The 15,799-nt window shown below is 54.5% G+C and overlaps 3 protein-coding genes across 3 annotated transcripts; 2 read left to right on the top strand and 1 right to left on the bottom strand.

Moving 5' to 3' along the window:
- Nucleotides 1-1,649: 1,649 nt before the first annotated feature.
- B0T23DRAFT_408755 (major facilitator superfamily domain-containing protein) lies at nt 1,650-3,396 on the top strand (the record flags this gene model as incomplete). Its single annotated transcript, XM_062839331.1, has 2 exons — nt 1,650-2,667; nt 2,729-3,396. 2 exons carry the CDS (start codon nt 1,650-1,652, stop codon nt 3,394-3,396), a joined length of 1,686 nt encoding a protein of 561 aa, XP_062687825.1.
- Nucleotides 3,397-4,385: 989 nt separating this feature from the next.
- Nucleotides 4,386-6,259, top strand: B0T23DRAFT_408754 (alcohol acetyltransferase-domain-containing protein; the record flags this gene model as incomplete). The annotated part of the gene is made up of 3 exons (XM_062839330.1): nt 4,386-4,519; nt 4,592-6,185; nt 6,233-6,259. 3 exons carry the CDS (start codon nt 4,386-4,388, stop codon nt 6,257-6,259), a joined length of 1,755 nt encoding a protein of 584 aa, XP_062687824.1.
- Nucleotides 6,260-6,803: 544 nt separating this feature from the next.
- On the bottom strand, nt 6,804-15,117 carry B0T23DRAFT_54184 (uncharacterized protein). Its single transcript, XM_062841425.1, has 4 exons — nt 14,969-15,117; nt 14,436-14,907; nt 11,889-14,368; nt 6,804-11,819 (listed from the first exon to the last, which is right to left on the bottom strand). The coding sequence occupies exons 1-4, from the start codon at nt 15,021-15,023 to the stop codon at nt 6,940-6,942; spliced, it is 7,887 nt and encodes a 2,628-aa protein (XP_062687823.1). The 5' UTR covers nt 15,024-15,117; the 3' UTR covers nt 6,804-6,939.
- Nucleotides 15,118-15,799: the final 682 nt, after the last annotated feature.

Here is a 15,799-nt window from a genome sequence, read left to right as displayed (position 1 = left end):
CTTGAAGCCGCGAAGGGGCCGATTGGATGCCCGGACACTCCGATCCTTCCAACGTTCGTTAGCGGCGAGATCCCGCAGCGCACTGCGACGCAGTTCAACCTGTCCACGAAGCTTCCAGAATGTTGGCATCAATCTGTTACGTTCTGAAGGATTTCTATCTGTCTTGGGTTTCCGCTTTTGGACATAGCAGTCCCGTCATTCCTTGTGTTCGCAAACAGAGCCTCGCAAAACAAGTTGGCGGCTATGGACCAATCATGTGCAGGCCGACTAGGTACATAGGCCCCGGAGGTAAAAGCTTAAAGCAGCTCGGGTGAGGGCAGCATTGCGAGATGTTTATCGGCGGATACTTGGTAACGTTGGTGTGAAACCAGACTTTATCGGAATAATATCACGTTGATGTGAGAGGGTGTGATCTTGTACAGAGTTGCGCAATCGGGAGTCCAGCAAATGGCAGCAAAGCAATGCGTGGGTGCCTGTAACCGAGTGGAAGCTTGAGGACCTACCCTCCTACATTACCTAGGTACTAATCCCTGCCGTCTTTCCAAGTTGGTGCCGAACAGTCAGTTATGTATAGTGGCATCAGAAACTGTACCACAGGCAGGGAGGGTACCTACACTTCCGTTGGGGCGGCGGAGACGAGGACAACGTTCAATGATTTTCAGTTGATTTCATCATGTAAGTACCTTAGGTAACTCAAAGGTAGGTACAAGGAAGCAGTAGCAAGCTGTGTTTAGACCGTGTTTGAGTTTAATTCATATTGTGGAAGGTAGGTGTTCATGTTCGGGACTCCAGGTGAATGAAAGGTCTTTGCGTGGGTAAACATGCCTACTTGGCCTCTATGGGCCAAAAATTCGCGTTATGCAAAAAAAAGTGTCTATCGGTAGGTGGTGAGTGTGCTTTCAGGTGTACCAATACCAGAAGCTTCACGCTGCCCTTTGGTGACATTCCCCTTCCCTGTCTCTGTGCTTGCTTTATTGGCCAGTTTCGCATTACAAAATGGCTTCAGTCCGGGCCCGAAGTGCAAGAATCCAGCCATTCAGCCATTTCGACGAACCCACATCTTTGTATAGCTGATGGCCTCGCTAACTTGACCTTCATGCTTGGTCTGCCACGCAGATGCCCCCCTACTTTGAGGTTCTGAACCGAGAGACAAAATGTGAAAAGTAGCTCTTTCATGTAGTGTCCCGTTGATGATAGCCAGGTACAAAGGTTGTATATGTTATGCAGAGTGTACTTGAAACTGTTCCAATGCAATTGTCCTTGGTGAAGGGAAAAGTGCCCGGTGATAACGTTATTTTGCGTCCAAAAAATCGACGGTTTTCCTTACAGTCACTTCCCAACCCCTGAATATTATAAGGTGGCAGTACCAGACCACCTACCTCTAGGTACCTAACCACCTGGAATTTATAGGCCGGCAGAGGTGTAGACGAAGCATCCAGGTCGGACCAACCCTTCACTTTCCTTCCAGCATCCATCCACCACGAAGTCAAGTCTTCAAGTTTCATCGTTACCCACACTACCAAATATCTTCTCGGAGTCATACACACCTAGTTGCATACTCGCACCTTATTTTCAAAGTGATTTCCGTCTCAACAACAGACGCTGCAACGATGGAGCCTCTCCCACGAGCCAACTCCCCCATGAGCTCCATGCCTGACAAGAGAGAAACATCCCAACAGGACCTCGAAGCCCATGACACCAACAAAACCATGACGGCTGTAGAGGAAACAACAACATCTCCCACCGACGAAACCAAATATCCAACCGGCCTCCACTTGACGCTCATTATCCTCTCGCTCTGCGTTTCCGTCTTCCTTGTTGCCCTCGATCAAACGATCATCGCCCCTGCCCTGGGCGCCATCACTACCCAATTCGCCTCCATCAAGGACATTGGGTGGTACGGCGCCTCCTACCTCTTGACCACCACAGCCCTCCAGCCCATGTACGGCAACATATACACGCTCTTTGATATCCGGTGGACGTTTTTGGGAGCCGTTGCCCTGTTCGAATTAGGCAGTTTGATCTCGGGTATTGCGCCCAGCTCTACCGCTTTCATCGTTGGTCGGGCTGTTGCTGGGTTGGGAACCGCGGGTATTTTCTCAGGGGCAATGGTGATTCTAACCTATACAATGCCGCTGAGAAAAAGGCCAGTCATGTTTGGTGTTTTTGGGGGGCTTTGGGGTGTGTCTAGTGTTGTCGGACCGTTGCTTGGAGGGGCGTTTACAGATGAAGTTACGTGGAGGTGGTGTTTCTATATCAATCTACCGCTTGGAGGGGCGGCGATGGCGGTCATCTTCTTCTTTCTCCGGATACCGAGGAATGTAAATGACGACAAACGCGGCGCTGAGAATGGCAATTCCAAGGCGTCGTTTGGTTCAAAGCTTTTGCAGCTGGACTTGATAGGGGCGGCCACGTTCATTCCAGCCATTATCATGTTGCTGCTTGCTCTTCAGTGGGGAGGCGCCGATTATCCATGGAACAGCTCTGTGGTGATTGGCCTCTTCGTCGGGGCGGCAGTCATGACTCTGATCTTTGTTGGAATTGAGATCTGGCAGCAAGATCGGGGCCTTTTACCACCGCATTTCTTCAAGGACCGCAATGTCTTGGCGGCCCTGATGTTTGCCATGTTTGTTGGCGCGTACTTTTTTCCTCTCGTCTTTTATCTAGGTGAGTTGCATCTTGCTTGCCTGAAGCATCCTTTAGAACGACTTCTAACTAGCCTGGGCAGCACTTTACTTCCAAGCAGTCAAAGGGGACTCGGCCATCGAGGCTGGTATCAAGCTACTCCCCTACCTGATTTCCTTCGTTCTTGCCTCTATGGCCAGCGGAGCCCTAATCACCATCTTTGGCTGCATCAACCCTGTGGTCCTCTTTGAGACGGCTCTAATGACAGCCGGTGCCGGGCTCATCACCACCTTTTGGCTCGACACCCCCTTTGCCAAGTGGTTCGGATACCAAGTCGTGGCCGGCCTAGGAACGGGCGTCTGTTTCCAGGCCGGCATCCTTGTTGTCCAAAACGTTCTTCCACAGCATCTGATCCCCCAAGCCACGGCATGCGTGCAGTTCTTCCAATCGTTTGGGGGCGCGGTCTTCATTGCGGTGGCGCAGAGTGTCTTTCAAAACGGCATTATCAATAACCTTGTCCGTGATGCGCCGGACATCAGCCCAGAGCTGATCGTCAATAGCGGTGCTTCGGACATCCGCCAGGTCCTGACGAACATGGGTCGCGAGGATGCTACTAATGCAGTCCTAGGCGCGTATACTCTGGGGTTGAGGAACACCTTCTACATTAGCGCTGCTGCGGCTGGATGTACTTTTCTTGCTGCCTGTTGCTTCGAGTGGAGGAGGATCCAGAAGGGAGGAGGGGAAAAGCAAAAGGCCCAAATCTGGCACTAATGGTCAGGAGAATGAAGGTGAGCCGGTGGCCAATGGTGTGAGGCTGGGTGGAACACTGCCCTAGGCTGGATCGTCGGGTCACCGAAGACTTCCATTGTTCGGTCTCAATGTTACCGCAAGTATAATGGAATAACACCTAGATAGGTACCTAGATGAATAGCACGTTCACCAACCACAATGCTCCAGTCAAACAGGCAGCTTGTTGATGGACGATGTGCTGACTCGGGCCTTGTCGATGCAACGCAAGGGGGCCGGCCGACACTAGTCGAGATTTCGGCCGAAATACATGGCTCGACCGACGCAGGACCATTGCACCCTCACAGAGATACGGGTCGAGTCTGATAACCCTCGCTTACCATCCAAGCCCATGCACCACTGACTTATATCGGTCGTGTTGGAGTAATCCCCGTAAACGGGAAAAACATAGCCTTCTGTCCGATGAAGAGAGTGTACCCAAATCCACGACAACGCGGGATGATGTTGACGGGGGACGGCCGAGCAAATATGAGTTATCATGATGACGGATGCGGCATGGATGAAGTTGAGTGAAGGGATGAGCCATCCATACGAGATGTGATTTGTGGTGTCGTCTTCGTTCGAGGCAGGAACCTAGTCAGCCTGATGTAAGCCGCGTGCCTAGCCAGTATAGAAAAGGTCGTGTTTAATCGTGCCAATTGGGATAGAAAAGTGAAGACAGTACGCGGTATTCCAGTGCAACCACATTGTCAACCTTGGGGCCCCAGTAGACCTTCCTTTGACATACGATCACTAACCATTGCAAGGAACGCGCCGTGGGTACTCACGTTATCCTCGTCCTTCAGACACAATACCCGGGTGACGCTGAACGGCCGAAGAGGGGTCTCCCATCATTGGGGTTAACAAGAAGACCAAGAGCAGCGTGACACTGCACTCTAGAGTCCCAGAAAGCTTTGTGTGAAGGTATGTCCCAGGTAACGCCTTCATTACCCGCATTGCAGACACCTGCCATAATGCCGAACTACGGTGGGACGATGGTCCATCGACAGCTGCGCGTCAACAACCAGCCAGCAGTAAAAAAAGAAGACAGGGAAAGACCAAAAGTGTCTCTGAATAAATCAGCCATTATTCGGAGGCTTGGAGCACTGTAAGTAATCCCATCATTGATCAACACCCCGGCGTATGAAAAAAGCGATGGCTAATATGGTCGATCTGCCAGGGAGTCATACCAGATTGCTCTCCAAACCCTCGATCTGATCCGGAGCAACGTCGTATCCTGCCGCTTTGTGTTGCCAAAACGGCTTGCTCCCACTGCCAGACATCATGACTTGGTGAACGAATTCGAACGAGCCGTTGCGCGCGTCGTGCTGACTCATCCACACATGCAAGTGGGCATCGCAGGCGCCAAAACCAGCACGCCATCGTGGGTTCGTCTCGACAGCATCAACCTCGGAAAAGTGATCAAGTGGCAAACGGTCAAAGGCGGCGATGATGCTTTCCAGAAGGAATTTCAGCAGACGCTAAACCGCGAGGCTGACACCAGGTTCATCAAGTTCCGTGTAGAGCCAGGATGGCGTATCATGGTTCTTCGCTCGGAGGCTGACACGTCTTTCATCGAGATCCTCCTAATGTTCAACCACACTCACCTCGACGGTGTCAGCTGCAAGAATTTTTACCGGGAGCTCCTCACACACCTCCATGCGTCCGCCTCGGGCTTGCACGGCTCCCCACAAGCAAGCCACAACCCGTTCCTGATCGACCACATCCTTACCCTATCACCCACGTCTGCCTTGGTCGCCAGCCTCCCGCCGCCTCCGGAGTACATCCTCCCTTTCCCCGTCGACCCAACAGCGTTCGAACACTTTTTCAAGCACGAGATTCAAACCCCCTCTTCTCAGTATCCGCGCAACGTTGCAACCCATGCACACTGGGCCCCAATCCAGCTTACCAGCCCTGACACAGTTCCATTCAGGAGCCAAATCCGCACCATGACATTTCCAGCGAACATTTCGGAGGAGCTGGTACAAGCCTGCCGGAAACAGGGGGCGACATTGACGGCGCTATTGCACGGTATTGCACTCGTTTCGCTGGCCCCCTTGAGAGAACTCGTGGCGAAAGCCGATGCCTTTGCCTTTTTGACGCCGATGAATATCAGAAGATATTTGCCCTCTCCTTATTCGAAAGGAAGGACTGGCTGTGTCAAGAACAGATTGGACGCCGAAACTGCCATGGGGAATTACGTGACAATTATCGAGCACGTGGCGGATGAAGAGCTTGTCGGCCGGGTGCGGCGTACCTTGACGGAGTCCAAGTACGTGTCAGGTTGTAACTTTCAGCCGAACCCGAGGGCAGCGGAGGCAGAGGAGGTGTTATCTGAGGTGCACGACTTGATCTTCGTCGCCGCACGCCGCGTACGGGCGGACCTCACGGCCAAGAGCGAAAGCTGTTCTCCGCGAGGCCTGGAAAACGACATGATCGGCTTTGTATCGCGAGGGGTCTCGGACTGGAGAAAACAGTTGCAAGAGGAAGTGCAGAGACCGAGGAAGTCGTCGTGGGTGGTGAGCAATTTGGGGGCCGTGGAGGGAAAGCCGTTCTGTACCTTGGAGGAAGGTCAGGAGGAGAAGGAGGATGGATGGTCCATAACGCGTATAAGCATGACGCTGTGTGCCAATGTGGTAGCGTCTGCTTTTGGGATCGCGGTTGCGTCGGTCAAAGGAGGGGACCTGGTCGTGTCGGTGAGTTGGCAGGAGGGCGTGGTGGATGAGAAGGTAGGGGACGCGTTCGTGGTGGCAATGGAGAAGTGGTTGCGACTGGTCGCGGAGAGGCAGAGGGCGGATGATGTTCAGTTGTTTGGAGCAAGTGGAAGGTTTGCAGTGACTGTAACTAGGTACCCTGGGTACCTAGGTACGGCTGCTTAGGTTAGAGGTAGGTGTCATGTACTATCATTATTACAGATGAGACGTTAGTAGTAAGACGGGTTTCCGCGCATTTGGCTGCCTTGCACTAACCGGCTCACTCCAACTGCGTTAGCCACCTTTATGAGTGAAAGGGGAAAGTCCAAGTCGCTCTAAGTACGGCAGGCAATAGAAATGATGAGCACGTGACCAGAACGGGATCTCTCGGCTGCATGGATGTGGATGTGGGCTGTGCCACCCCGCACCCGACCTGAGTCTGGATTCTCCATAGAAACCATCATCTCTTCCCACATCCATGCATTGCCCTGTGGACTGATGACTGCGTGGGAATAGCATCACCACCCTTCCCGTCTTGATACCTTTGCTTACCATTGAAGCCATCTACAGCGGCCAAGGATCATCTTCTTTTCTGATCTCTTCCTACCTGTGTTTCTTCTGCACTTGACAAGCAAGGCACACTGGTGCAGGATCGCGTCTCCCGAGCCGCCGAGTGGAAAGTATTCGAATTCAATTTGACATCATGACCAGAACACCTATCAGCCTATCAAGTTATATGGCTACCTCTACATACCAAAGATCAACCAAAGTCCCGAGCCATTCCCAACTTGTGTGAAAATCCCAACGCCTAACTTCTCAGCTTGCGAGTGCCACCTCAAGCAGTCGCAGACAGGGCCTTGTCCGCAATGGTGGAAGCGCGGGTGCTGATGCTCACGCTGGGGTCCAGCAGATCCAACATGCTGATGTTGGTCCCCAGAGCCTGGATGAACCAGTTGCGCAACTCGGCCGCAATCAGACTGTCAACACCCAGCTCTGCCACCGACTTGGCCGGGTCAATGCTCTCCACGTCGACGAACAGCATCTCGGCCACCACCTTGGTGATGGCATCCTGTACCAGCGCCACCGTCCGTCCTCGCCCAGCCTCTCCCTCGCGCACTGCAGCTTCCAGCTCTGCCCGGAGATGAGCAATCGTGTTCTTGTTGGAACCCTCATCGGCTGCGTCTTGTGACCTTCCCGAGTGTCGCTGTGCGTCCGCAAAGGCGCGCATCATCAAAGACACGCGCCCGTCACTGTACCACCGTGGTGGCACTGTGGAAGATGACGACGATGCCTCGCTGGCCATCTCTTCACGTCTTTTCGCCGCCATCGCTCTGGGATCCAAGTATGTGTGCAAGTTTGCGACAGAAAGCCCGTCATCGTCTTGACCTGACCATTGCCCAGCACTAGTCTCCTCCGTCACCGTTCGGTTGTTTAAGAATGCCGGCTCGAGGAGCGCCAGGAACTGAGACTCATCCAGGGTCAGTGCCTTGTTGCGTTCAAACATGTCGACGGTAATCCCGTTGCTGCCGACATCCGTCACGTCCTTGATCAGGCTAAACGACACAGTGGACGCGGGCAAGCCAAGCTGTCGGCGGTATCGTGCAAAGGCATCCTGGAAGTTGTTGGCAGCCGTGTATGCACTTTGGGTCGCGAAACCATACACCGACAAGGCAGAAGTGGTCATGACAAAGAAGTCAAGAGGCATCGACAGAGTCGCTTTGTGCAGGTTCTTGGTGCCTGCCACCTTGGCAGACAACCCTTCGTTCCATCTCTCGGGTGACAGCTTGTCAAAGGTCAGATCCCTATACGAGACTGCCGCATGCACGATGCCCTTGATGGGACGAACAGCCGAGATTGCCTTGATCGCGCTGGTCACCTCGTCTTCTTTGCTGACATCGCAGGGAAAGCATTGAATCTCAACACCTCGCCCGGCGAGCCCATTGACCAGCTCCTGGACACTTGGAACGCTGGAGGCAGTACGCCTCGACAAAAGTGCGAGGTGCCTTGCGCCCCTTCCCACCATCCACCGGACCAAAGATTGTCCCAAGCCCCCCAAGCCTCCCGTCACCACATAGCTCGCTTCGGGGTCGAATTTGACGGTGGGTGCAAATGGCGCCATCCGAACCAAACTTTCCGGGTTCTTGAAGCTGACCACTAGCTTTCCAGACATTGTGCCAAAATCGCCAAGTGCCGACGACAATTGTCCAACGTCTGCCGCCGTTATTCTTGGAACCGGTCCAATCACCCCTTGCCGGTAGTAATCGTCGACGGATTGCATGAGCTCGGCCCCAAGCAGTGGATCCGAATCGAAAACGGCGAACGGGTCGATAGAGGCATAGGTGGCATTGTGTGGAAGTGACATCTGACCGACTACTGGCGTCGTCTGCCCATCCACCCCTCCGATATCGACAAGGCACCCAAGCGGTGCCAGGACCTGCAGGAACAAAGACAGGAGCTCCCCACGAGCGGCAGTCGCCATGACAACCTCGAACTTTCCCTTGCGCGTTTCCTGAGCTGCGCGCTGGAGCTGTCTCGAGTCAAGGATAGAAATTACATGCGAGGCGGGTAGGCCTAGCTCCTCAACCAGGAACCTGCCTTGCTCGGCTGTTTCAACTGTTGCAAACACCTGTGACCGCTTTGCCTTCGCAAGAGTGATGGCTGCCAGGCCAAGGTCCTTGGCGCCCGACTGTATGAGGATTGACTGTCCCTCACGGACGTGAGCGACGTGGTCCAAGGCGTAGACGGCGGTGGTGTATGCGAGCGGCATCGAGGCCATCCGGATCATGTCATCGTCGGGCTGAAGCTTCGTTGCGAAGGCAGCAGGCACACGGGTGACATTGCCAAACTGACCCTTGCCCACTCCATAGACGCGATCGCCAACTTGGATGTTGTGGACTCGGCTGCCTACCACGGTGACCACACCCGCATATTCGGAAGTCAGGTAATCGCCATCCACGCGGCCAGCCCAGTGCTCCAAATCTCTTGAATTTACGCCTACAGCATCAACAGCCACGTCGATAAAGTCGGCCGGCAACGGCTGCAGGAGGTCTCTGTAGGGAATGAAGTACAACGAGTTCAGCACACCGGGCGTCTCGAAAGCAGCACGTACTCCCCCTGTCTGACTGGGGCTGCCAATCGGACGTAGTTCCGGCTTCATGCTCCTCGTCTCTAAGCCGTACTGGGAGTGGAATCCGGTATCTGGGACGTGACGGCTAACCCACAGGCAACCGTTCTGCCAAGCGAACTCGCGGTCAGCGGGGTCGCCACCATTGCTCTGCCCATCCACGAATACAAGAGCCGATCCGCTGGCTTGACGAAACAGGTCACACTCGCCGTCCACGATGCTGCGAGCGAGCTCGTTTGCTTCAGCAGCATCTTCAATTTCAAAGTTGTCCACGTCGATATCGATGGACAAGTACTGGCTGGAGGGGTTCTCAGTTTGGAGCACGCGAAGCAGGCCTGAGATCAAGGCACCCTCGGCAGCCCGTCCCTTGATGGTACCGCAACTTGTCAGAGCGACCAAACTCGTTGCACTGCGAGCCAGGTATTGCATGGTAGCCAGATTCTCCTCGTTGGCCTTGATCAGCAGGTGGCTCTCGTCCAGCAATGCGACCACGCGCGATCCGGGAGAAAGCTCCTTCGTGACGTCGTTGAACGTGATAGCCTTTACATTGGTACCCCGCTGTTGCAGTTCGTGACATATATGATCTACCAGAACTGGTGTTCCGTTGCCGCCACCATGCACCACATGGACAGTCGTTGCGGACTGGGCTTCCGGTAACGGTTCAGGCTCTTGCTCAGGCACCTTGGCAAGAATAACCGAGGTGGTATTATGGGGTTCCGGGAAGTCATCAAGTGTCAGGTCCAGCCCTGCGAAGCCTGCTTCTCTCAGGGAACGGTCCCAGTCCTTCAGGCTCTGGAAAGGAGCATCCACACGTCCATCTGGAATGCCGGCCCAGTATCCCGTAAAGGTGCCCACAACAACGCCTGGTACGATGAAGTTCTCCGTTGTCTCAACCAGAACAAGTCGACCACCTGGCTTGAGGAGCCTGCGGCATCTTGACAGCGTCTTGGTCATGTTCGAGGTGGCATGAAGGACTTGACACGCAATAATCAGGTCATATGTCTGCTCCTCGTATCCCTGTGCCACGGGGTCCTCTTCAATGTCAAAGACGGAGAAGTTCATATCCCTCAGATCGGCCATGGATTCCTTGGCCGCCGACAGGAAGCCGGGCGAGATGTCTGTGAAGGTGTAATCCCGGTAGGCCTTGATGCCGTTGGGGCCGTTAAAAGCCTTCATGGCGATCCGCGTCGCGCCACCAGTACCGCCTCCAATCTCGAGAATCCGGAGGTTTGGGTTGGCGTGGGCAAGGCCAGCTAGGACAATGGAGAGCTGTGGGTAGATGCCTGTCATCAGGAGGCCTTCCTGATAAAGTGGTGTCAGAAGGTTCTCCCCGATGATGACTTCCATCCCCGTTTTTCGTTCATACAGAATGTCGGCCGCATTGTCGTGCAGAAGCTTTGCGATCTTGACTTCCATGATGTCAGGTGCCTGGGCGACAAGTTCTTCGATCTGCTGAAGCAGGGCACCCTTAGCTGCCAGCTCTCTTGCCTGTTCCATCATCTCAGAATGATCACTTTCACCCTTTCTGATGATCCAGTCAAAGAAGTGGCCGACCTCACCCGAAGGCTGGGGCCGATCCGCCTGCCGCCCGAAAGTTTCATACATGCTGTATACAATAAAGTGGGCTACCTTGTTCGTGATCCCCCACAGCGGCGCCTTGTCAACATTCTTGGTTGGTGGAGGGTATATTTGGCGAGCTTGGCTGTTGCTGAGCTTACGGATGTCCGGCTTCCACACTAGGCGAGTGTAGGGGCTGCTGAATGCCCTATCCACCGGCTTGGCCTCACTGGAGAAGCTAACGCATCGGAGGGACTCAACGTCAAGCAGAAGCTTTCCATCTGCACCCAGGAACTGCAGATCAAGATGGGCACTCCGGATACCGCGCCGCTGCCCACGAGCCACAACGGTACATGTCTCGCCGCCATGGGCTAGGCTGCTGTCGATGTACAAACCGGAGAATTGTACCGGTACAAAGGCAGTGGTAGCCTCGCTCGGCCGCCCTCCGTGGCACGCAACCAAGCCCAGCTGAATGGCACCGTCCAGGGAGGCCGGGTGTACGGCGTATCGGGACTCGCCACCCTTCATGACACCAATTCCGGGCTGCAGATGAACGGTCGCCACGGCCACGTTTGACGCCGCATCAACACGGATGTCCGACAGAGGCTGGAACACCGGACCGTAGCCGAGGCCAATGTCCAAAAATTTCTTATACCAAGCCTTGACGTCCACGGCCCTTGGTGCATACGGAGCGGCAACTTGGCCGTGTTCGACGTCAATATCATAGCCTGTCTCTTGAATCACCACCTTGACTCGTCCAGTGCAGTGCTCCGTCCACTCATTGGTTTCGCGGCCAACTGAGCTGATGGAAAAGGTAGCCCATGCAGGTGATTGCGCTGTGGCAAGGTCGACAAGCTCCATGCTCGTGAGTATCTCAACGCCGTAGTCGTCTTCTGGGATTACAAGGCTCTTCTTGATGACAACGTCACGTAGAGAGAAGCCCTTGACCTCGAACGGCTTGGCGAACTCATCGTAGATGCGTGACGCAGCTTCTACTGCCATAGCGATGTACGCGGCACCTGGCAGGACGGCATCTATTCAACGGAGCCAAATGTCAGCTACATAAGTGCAATATTCGCTACTTGAAAGAGGGGAGTGCTTACCTGGCACAAGGCGGTGATCGCCTAACCATGGGACGTCCTTCATCCGGAGAATGTTCCGCCATTGGGGTCGCAACTTTGCATTGCCGACGACCTTCGAGCCGAGAAGGTCATGTCTCAACACCGACCGGTACCGGTACTCCTTGCTGGCCCGGCTCTCATGATAGTTCAGGCCGTTATAAGTGTACTGGTAGGGTGGCAGATCGAGACAGGTGCTGCCGTGTTCTGGGCTTTCGCTGTGTCCTGCTTCCCCATCAACAGCATTTACGGCGGCAAGGTCGATGGGCGTGTTTAAAGTGAACAGCGTTCCGGCAAGTTGCAACATGGATAGCCGGGCGTCCTCCTGCCTCTTGAGCGTGGAGGCATACGCCACAGCCTTGCCAGCGGCCTTGACAATCTGCTCCACCGGGCTCTTCAGCGCGGGGTGCGGTCCAATCTCTACCAAAGCGTGGATGATGACATTCTCGTTGCGTACCAAGCTTGCAACAGCCTCCGAGAACTGCACAGGTGACTCGAGATTGGCCCTCCAGTAAGCGGATGGATCGTTAAATGACTCAGTTGTGTCTTTGTTGGGTTTGACAGACGATACCCACAATGCCTTGGGATACCGCTGCTCTGGTGAGGCAAGGCCGAGCTTCTGGATGTGTTGAAGGCCCTGGCTCAGCATCTCGATGTACTCGCGCCCAATGGGAAGCATGTGGTGTGAGTGGTAAGCATTGCCGCCCGTTTGGAGTTTTCGATTGAAGATGCTGTCGGCGGCCAAGGCTTTCGAGATACTATCAATGGCTGCTGGATCGCCGGACAACGTGACGCTTCCTGGCGAGTTGATTGCTGCTACCTTGACCTGATCCTCCAGGCCAGAGAGATACTTGGCTACCGCTTCAGGGCCCAGGCCGACGGCCAGCATTGCACCGGTCTGTCGGTTCCGTGATACCGCCTGACCGCGGAAGTAAGCGGCTACGATGGCTTCGGCAGCTGTGATACGACCAGCAGCGTACGCCGCAGCCATTTCACCAGAGGAGTGTCCAGCAACACCGTGAGGTCTCACGGACCATGAGGCAAGCAGATCAACCAGGCCAACTTGTACAGCAGTGCAAACAGCCTGAGAAATCTCGGCTCTGTGGATGAGGGCAGCATCACAGTCTCCGGACAAGATCTTCTCTAGTGACCAGTCCGGACCATTGGGCAGTGAGCTGAGGACATGATCCAGGTACTGGATCGCCGTGGAGAACACTCGATACTCAAACAGCTGGGCACCCATGGCATGCCACTGAGCGCCTTGGCCGGTGAAAATGAAGCCAACGTTGGTGGGTTGCAATGGTGCTCTTACCACCCTGCTCTTGGCCGCGAGGCCCTCAACAACCTTGTCTTTCTCTACGATGCAGAAGGATCGCTGGGCAAATTTGGACCGTCTGGCACCCAAGGTGTATGCGATGTCTGCCAACGGTAACTTGTCGACAACTTGAGACAACGCTTTGAGGTTCAGCTCGAGAGAGTTTTCGTTGTGAGCAGAGAGGGGGAGGAGCACAAGCGATCGTGTGTTGGCATTCGGCGAAGCGGTCATCTTTGGCCTCTGAATAATGGGGCGATGCGGAGGCATACCGCTGCGCCCGTTTATATGGCCATTCACACCGTTTGTTGTATCTCTGGTGCTGCGCTTGTAGATCCCAGGCGCAACATAATCCGGCAGCACGATGTTGACATGGTCGATGATGCAATGACCGTTGGCACCACCATAGCCAAACGAGTTGATGCTTGCTCTCTGCAAGCGATCCTTGGGCCACGGCGTGACCTCGGTCACTGGCTGAACCTTGGCACCCTCGAAGTCGATGTTGGGATTCCGGGTTTGAAGGTCGTAGATGGGTGGGATTGCACCGTGCTCTAGAGCAAGAACAACCTTCATGATGGACGCCAAAGCGCTGGCACCTTCCCCGTGTCCCACGTTACTTTTCACGGAACCGACAAGTAGCGGATCGTCACTAGACCGTTCTGGAGCAAAGACTCTTCCCAGTGCGGCTACTTCGATTGGGTCCCCAACATACGTGCCTGTTCCGTGGCATTCAAAGTAGCTGGTGTCGCGGAACGGCAGATTGCCGGCGTTACGGTATGCTTCCCGGATGACCGTCTCTTGTCCGTTGGCACTAGGCCTCGTGATACCGCCGGTTCGTCCGTTGGAGTTGATGGCTGTTCCTCGGATCATTGCGCGGATGGGTGACATATCGGCGATAGCGAGGGAAGGTCTCTTGAGATAAATGGCGCCGAATCCCTCGCCACGAGCGTAGCCTTCCGCCCGAGCGTCGAAAGTGTGGCAGCGCGCAGATGCGGAGAGAGCGCCCAGCTTGTCCAGGGCGATTTGCACACCGGGATCGGCGATCCAGTTGGCCGAGGCGACGATGGCCGAATCACAGTCCCCGGCGCGGATGGCGTTGACTGCGAGGTGGAGGGCGTACATGGAGGACGAGCAGGCGGTGTCCACCGTGAGGCTGTCATCAGATGTCAGTACATGCCATGTCAGCTGTCTTGTAACCCAGATATGCACGAGCTACGCACCTTGGTCCTTGGAGATTGAAGATGTAGCTGATGCGGTTGGCAAGAATGCTGGTGCCGGCGCCAGTGAAGGCATACGGCCTTGGGTTGTCCCAATCCCGCGATTGTATCATCCAGTGGTCAAGGCAGAAGTTGCCTACAAAGACTCCCGTCCGGGTCCCCGAAACGCTCTCCCACGTCTCTCCGGCATTTTCGATGGCTTCGTAGGCCACTTCAAGTAACTTGCGTTGCGAAGGATCCATGGTCTCGACTTCCAGACCGGTCATGCCGAAGAAGGTGTGGTCAAAAAGACGAGCATCCTGCTCGGCAAGAAAGGCGCCCTTCATGGACATGGAGCCCGGCCGGTCTGAGTTGGGATGGTGAAACCCGGTTGAAGAGAAGCGCGGGTCATCAAACTCCTTCCAGCCGTTGACTTTGTTTCGGAGAAAGTCCCAGAATTGAGAGGGGTCGTGAACACCGCCTGGCCATCGGCATGCTGATCATACCTCTACGTCAGTACTGGTGAATTCTGTAGACGTGAGGTGAAGACGACTTACCCATGCCCACAATGGCCACCGGCTCATGAGGATCGTGCTTGAAGGTGGAAGACATCTCTATCGTACTTGATGGTGATCTCTGACACGGTCAAGTGTGCAGAATGTTGAATGGAAAAGCGTGTGGACTGTGGGTTGTTGAAAGTAACTTGCCCGCCGTTTATCTTATGACTTGAAGGGAGCAGTGGCTGGTTCCATCCTTATTCCTCTCTCTTCCTTTATATTATCAGTTGAGTTCGGTTCTCTTCATTTATGCTCATTGTCTACGCTTTCCAGTTCGTTCTTCCAAGGCCTTGTCAACCGTATAGCACCGCCGAGTGCGGTTATTGTCACCAATCCGGACTCCGTGTTTCCGTTGCATCTGATAGTACGCAGTAGTGTCAGGATCTGCATTGCGGCTCCGGTGCGAAGTCCTCCTTTCCCCAAATCTTCGGCCGAAGGCCAAGAATCGCAGCCCATGTTGCAGCTCATCGGCCGACATAGGACGGTGCTTACATGCGGGCACCACAAGTACGGCGGGCCGTGAGAATGTTACCCATCCCCGCCGAACATGCCCATGGCCGTCAGCACTAAAGGCTCGCCAACCTGGAACCTCGCATCAACCATTGGTCGGCGATCTACAAAGATGTGTGGTTTGTGCACCAACTACAGCAATCTGATTCTGAAATAATTGACCTTCCGGTGCCGTTGTCTTCAGAACATCTTGTGAGGTGATTCATTCTTTTCATTTTTACCCCTCCAAGTCATTTCTATCTATTGTTTCTTCTCCGACAACACTACTACCAAGCATCCAAGATGGGCAGCCTTTCGACAGCCGGCGTGAATGACTCGTCC

Source organism: Neurospora hispaniola, assembly GCF_033458365.1.
Source record: "Neurospora hispaniola strain FGSC 10403 chromosome Unknown B0T23scaffold_13, whole genome shotgun sequence".
NCBI lineage: Eukaryota > Fungi > Ascomycota > Sordariomycetes > Sordariales > Sordariaceae > Neurospora > Neurospora hispaniola.
This window is presented reverse-complemented; position numbering and strand designations above follow the sequence as displayed.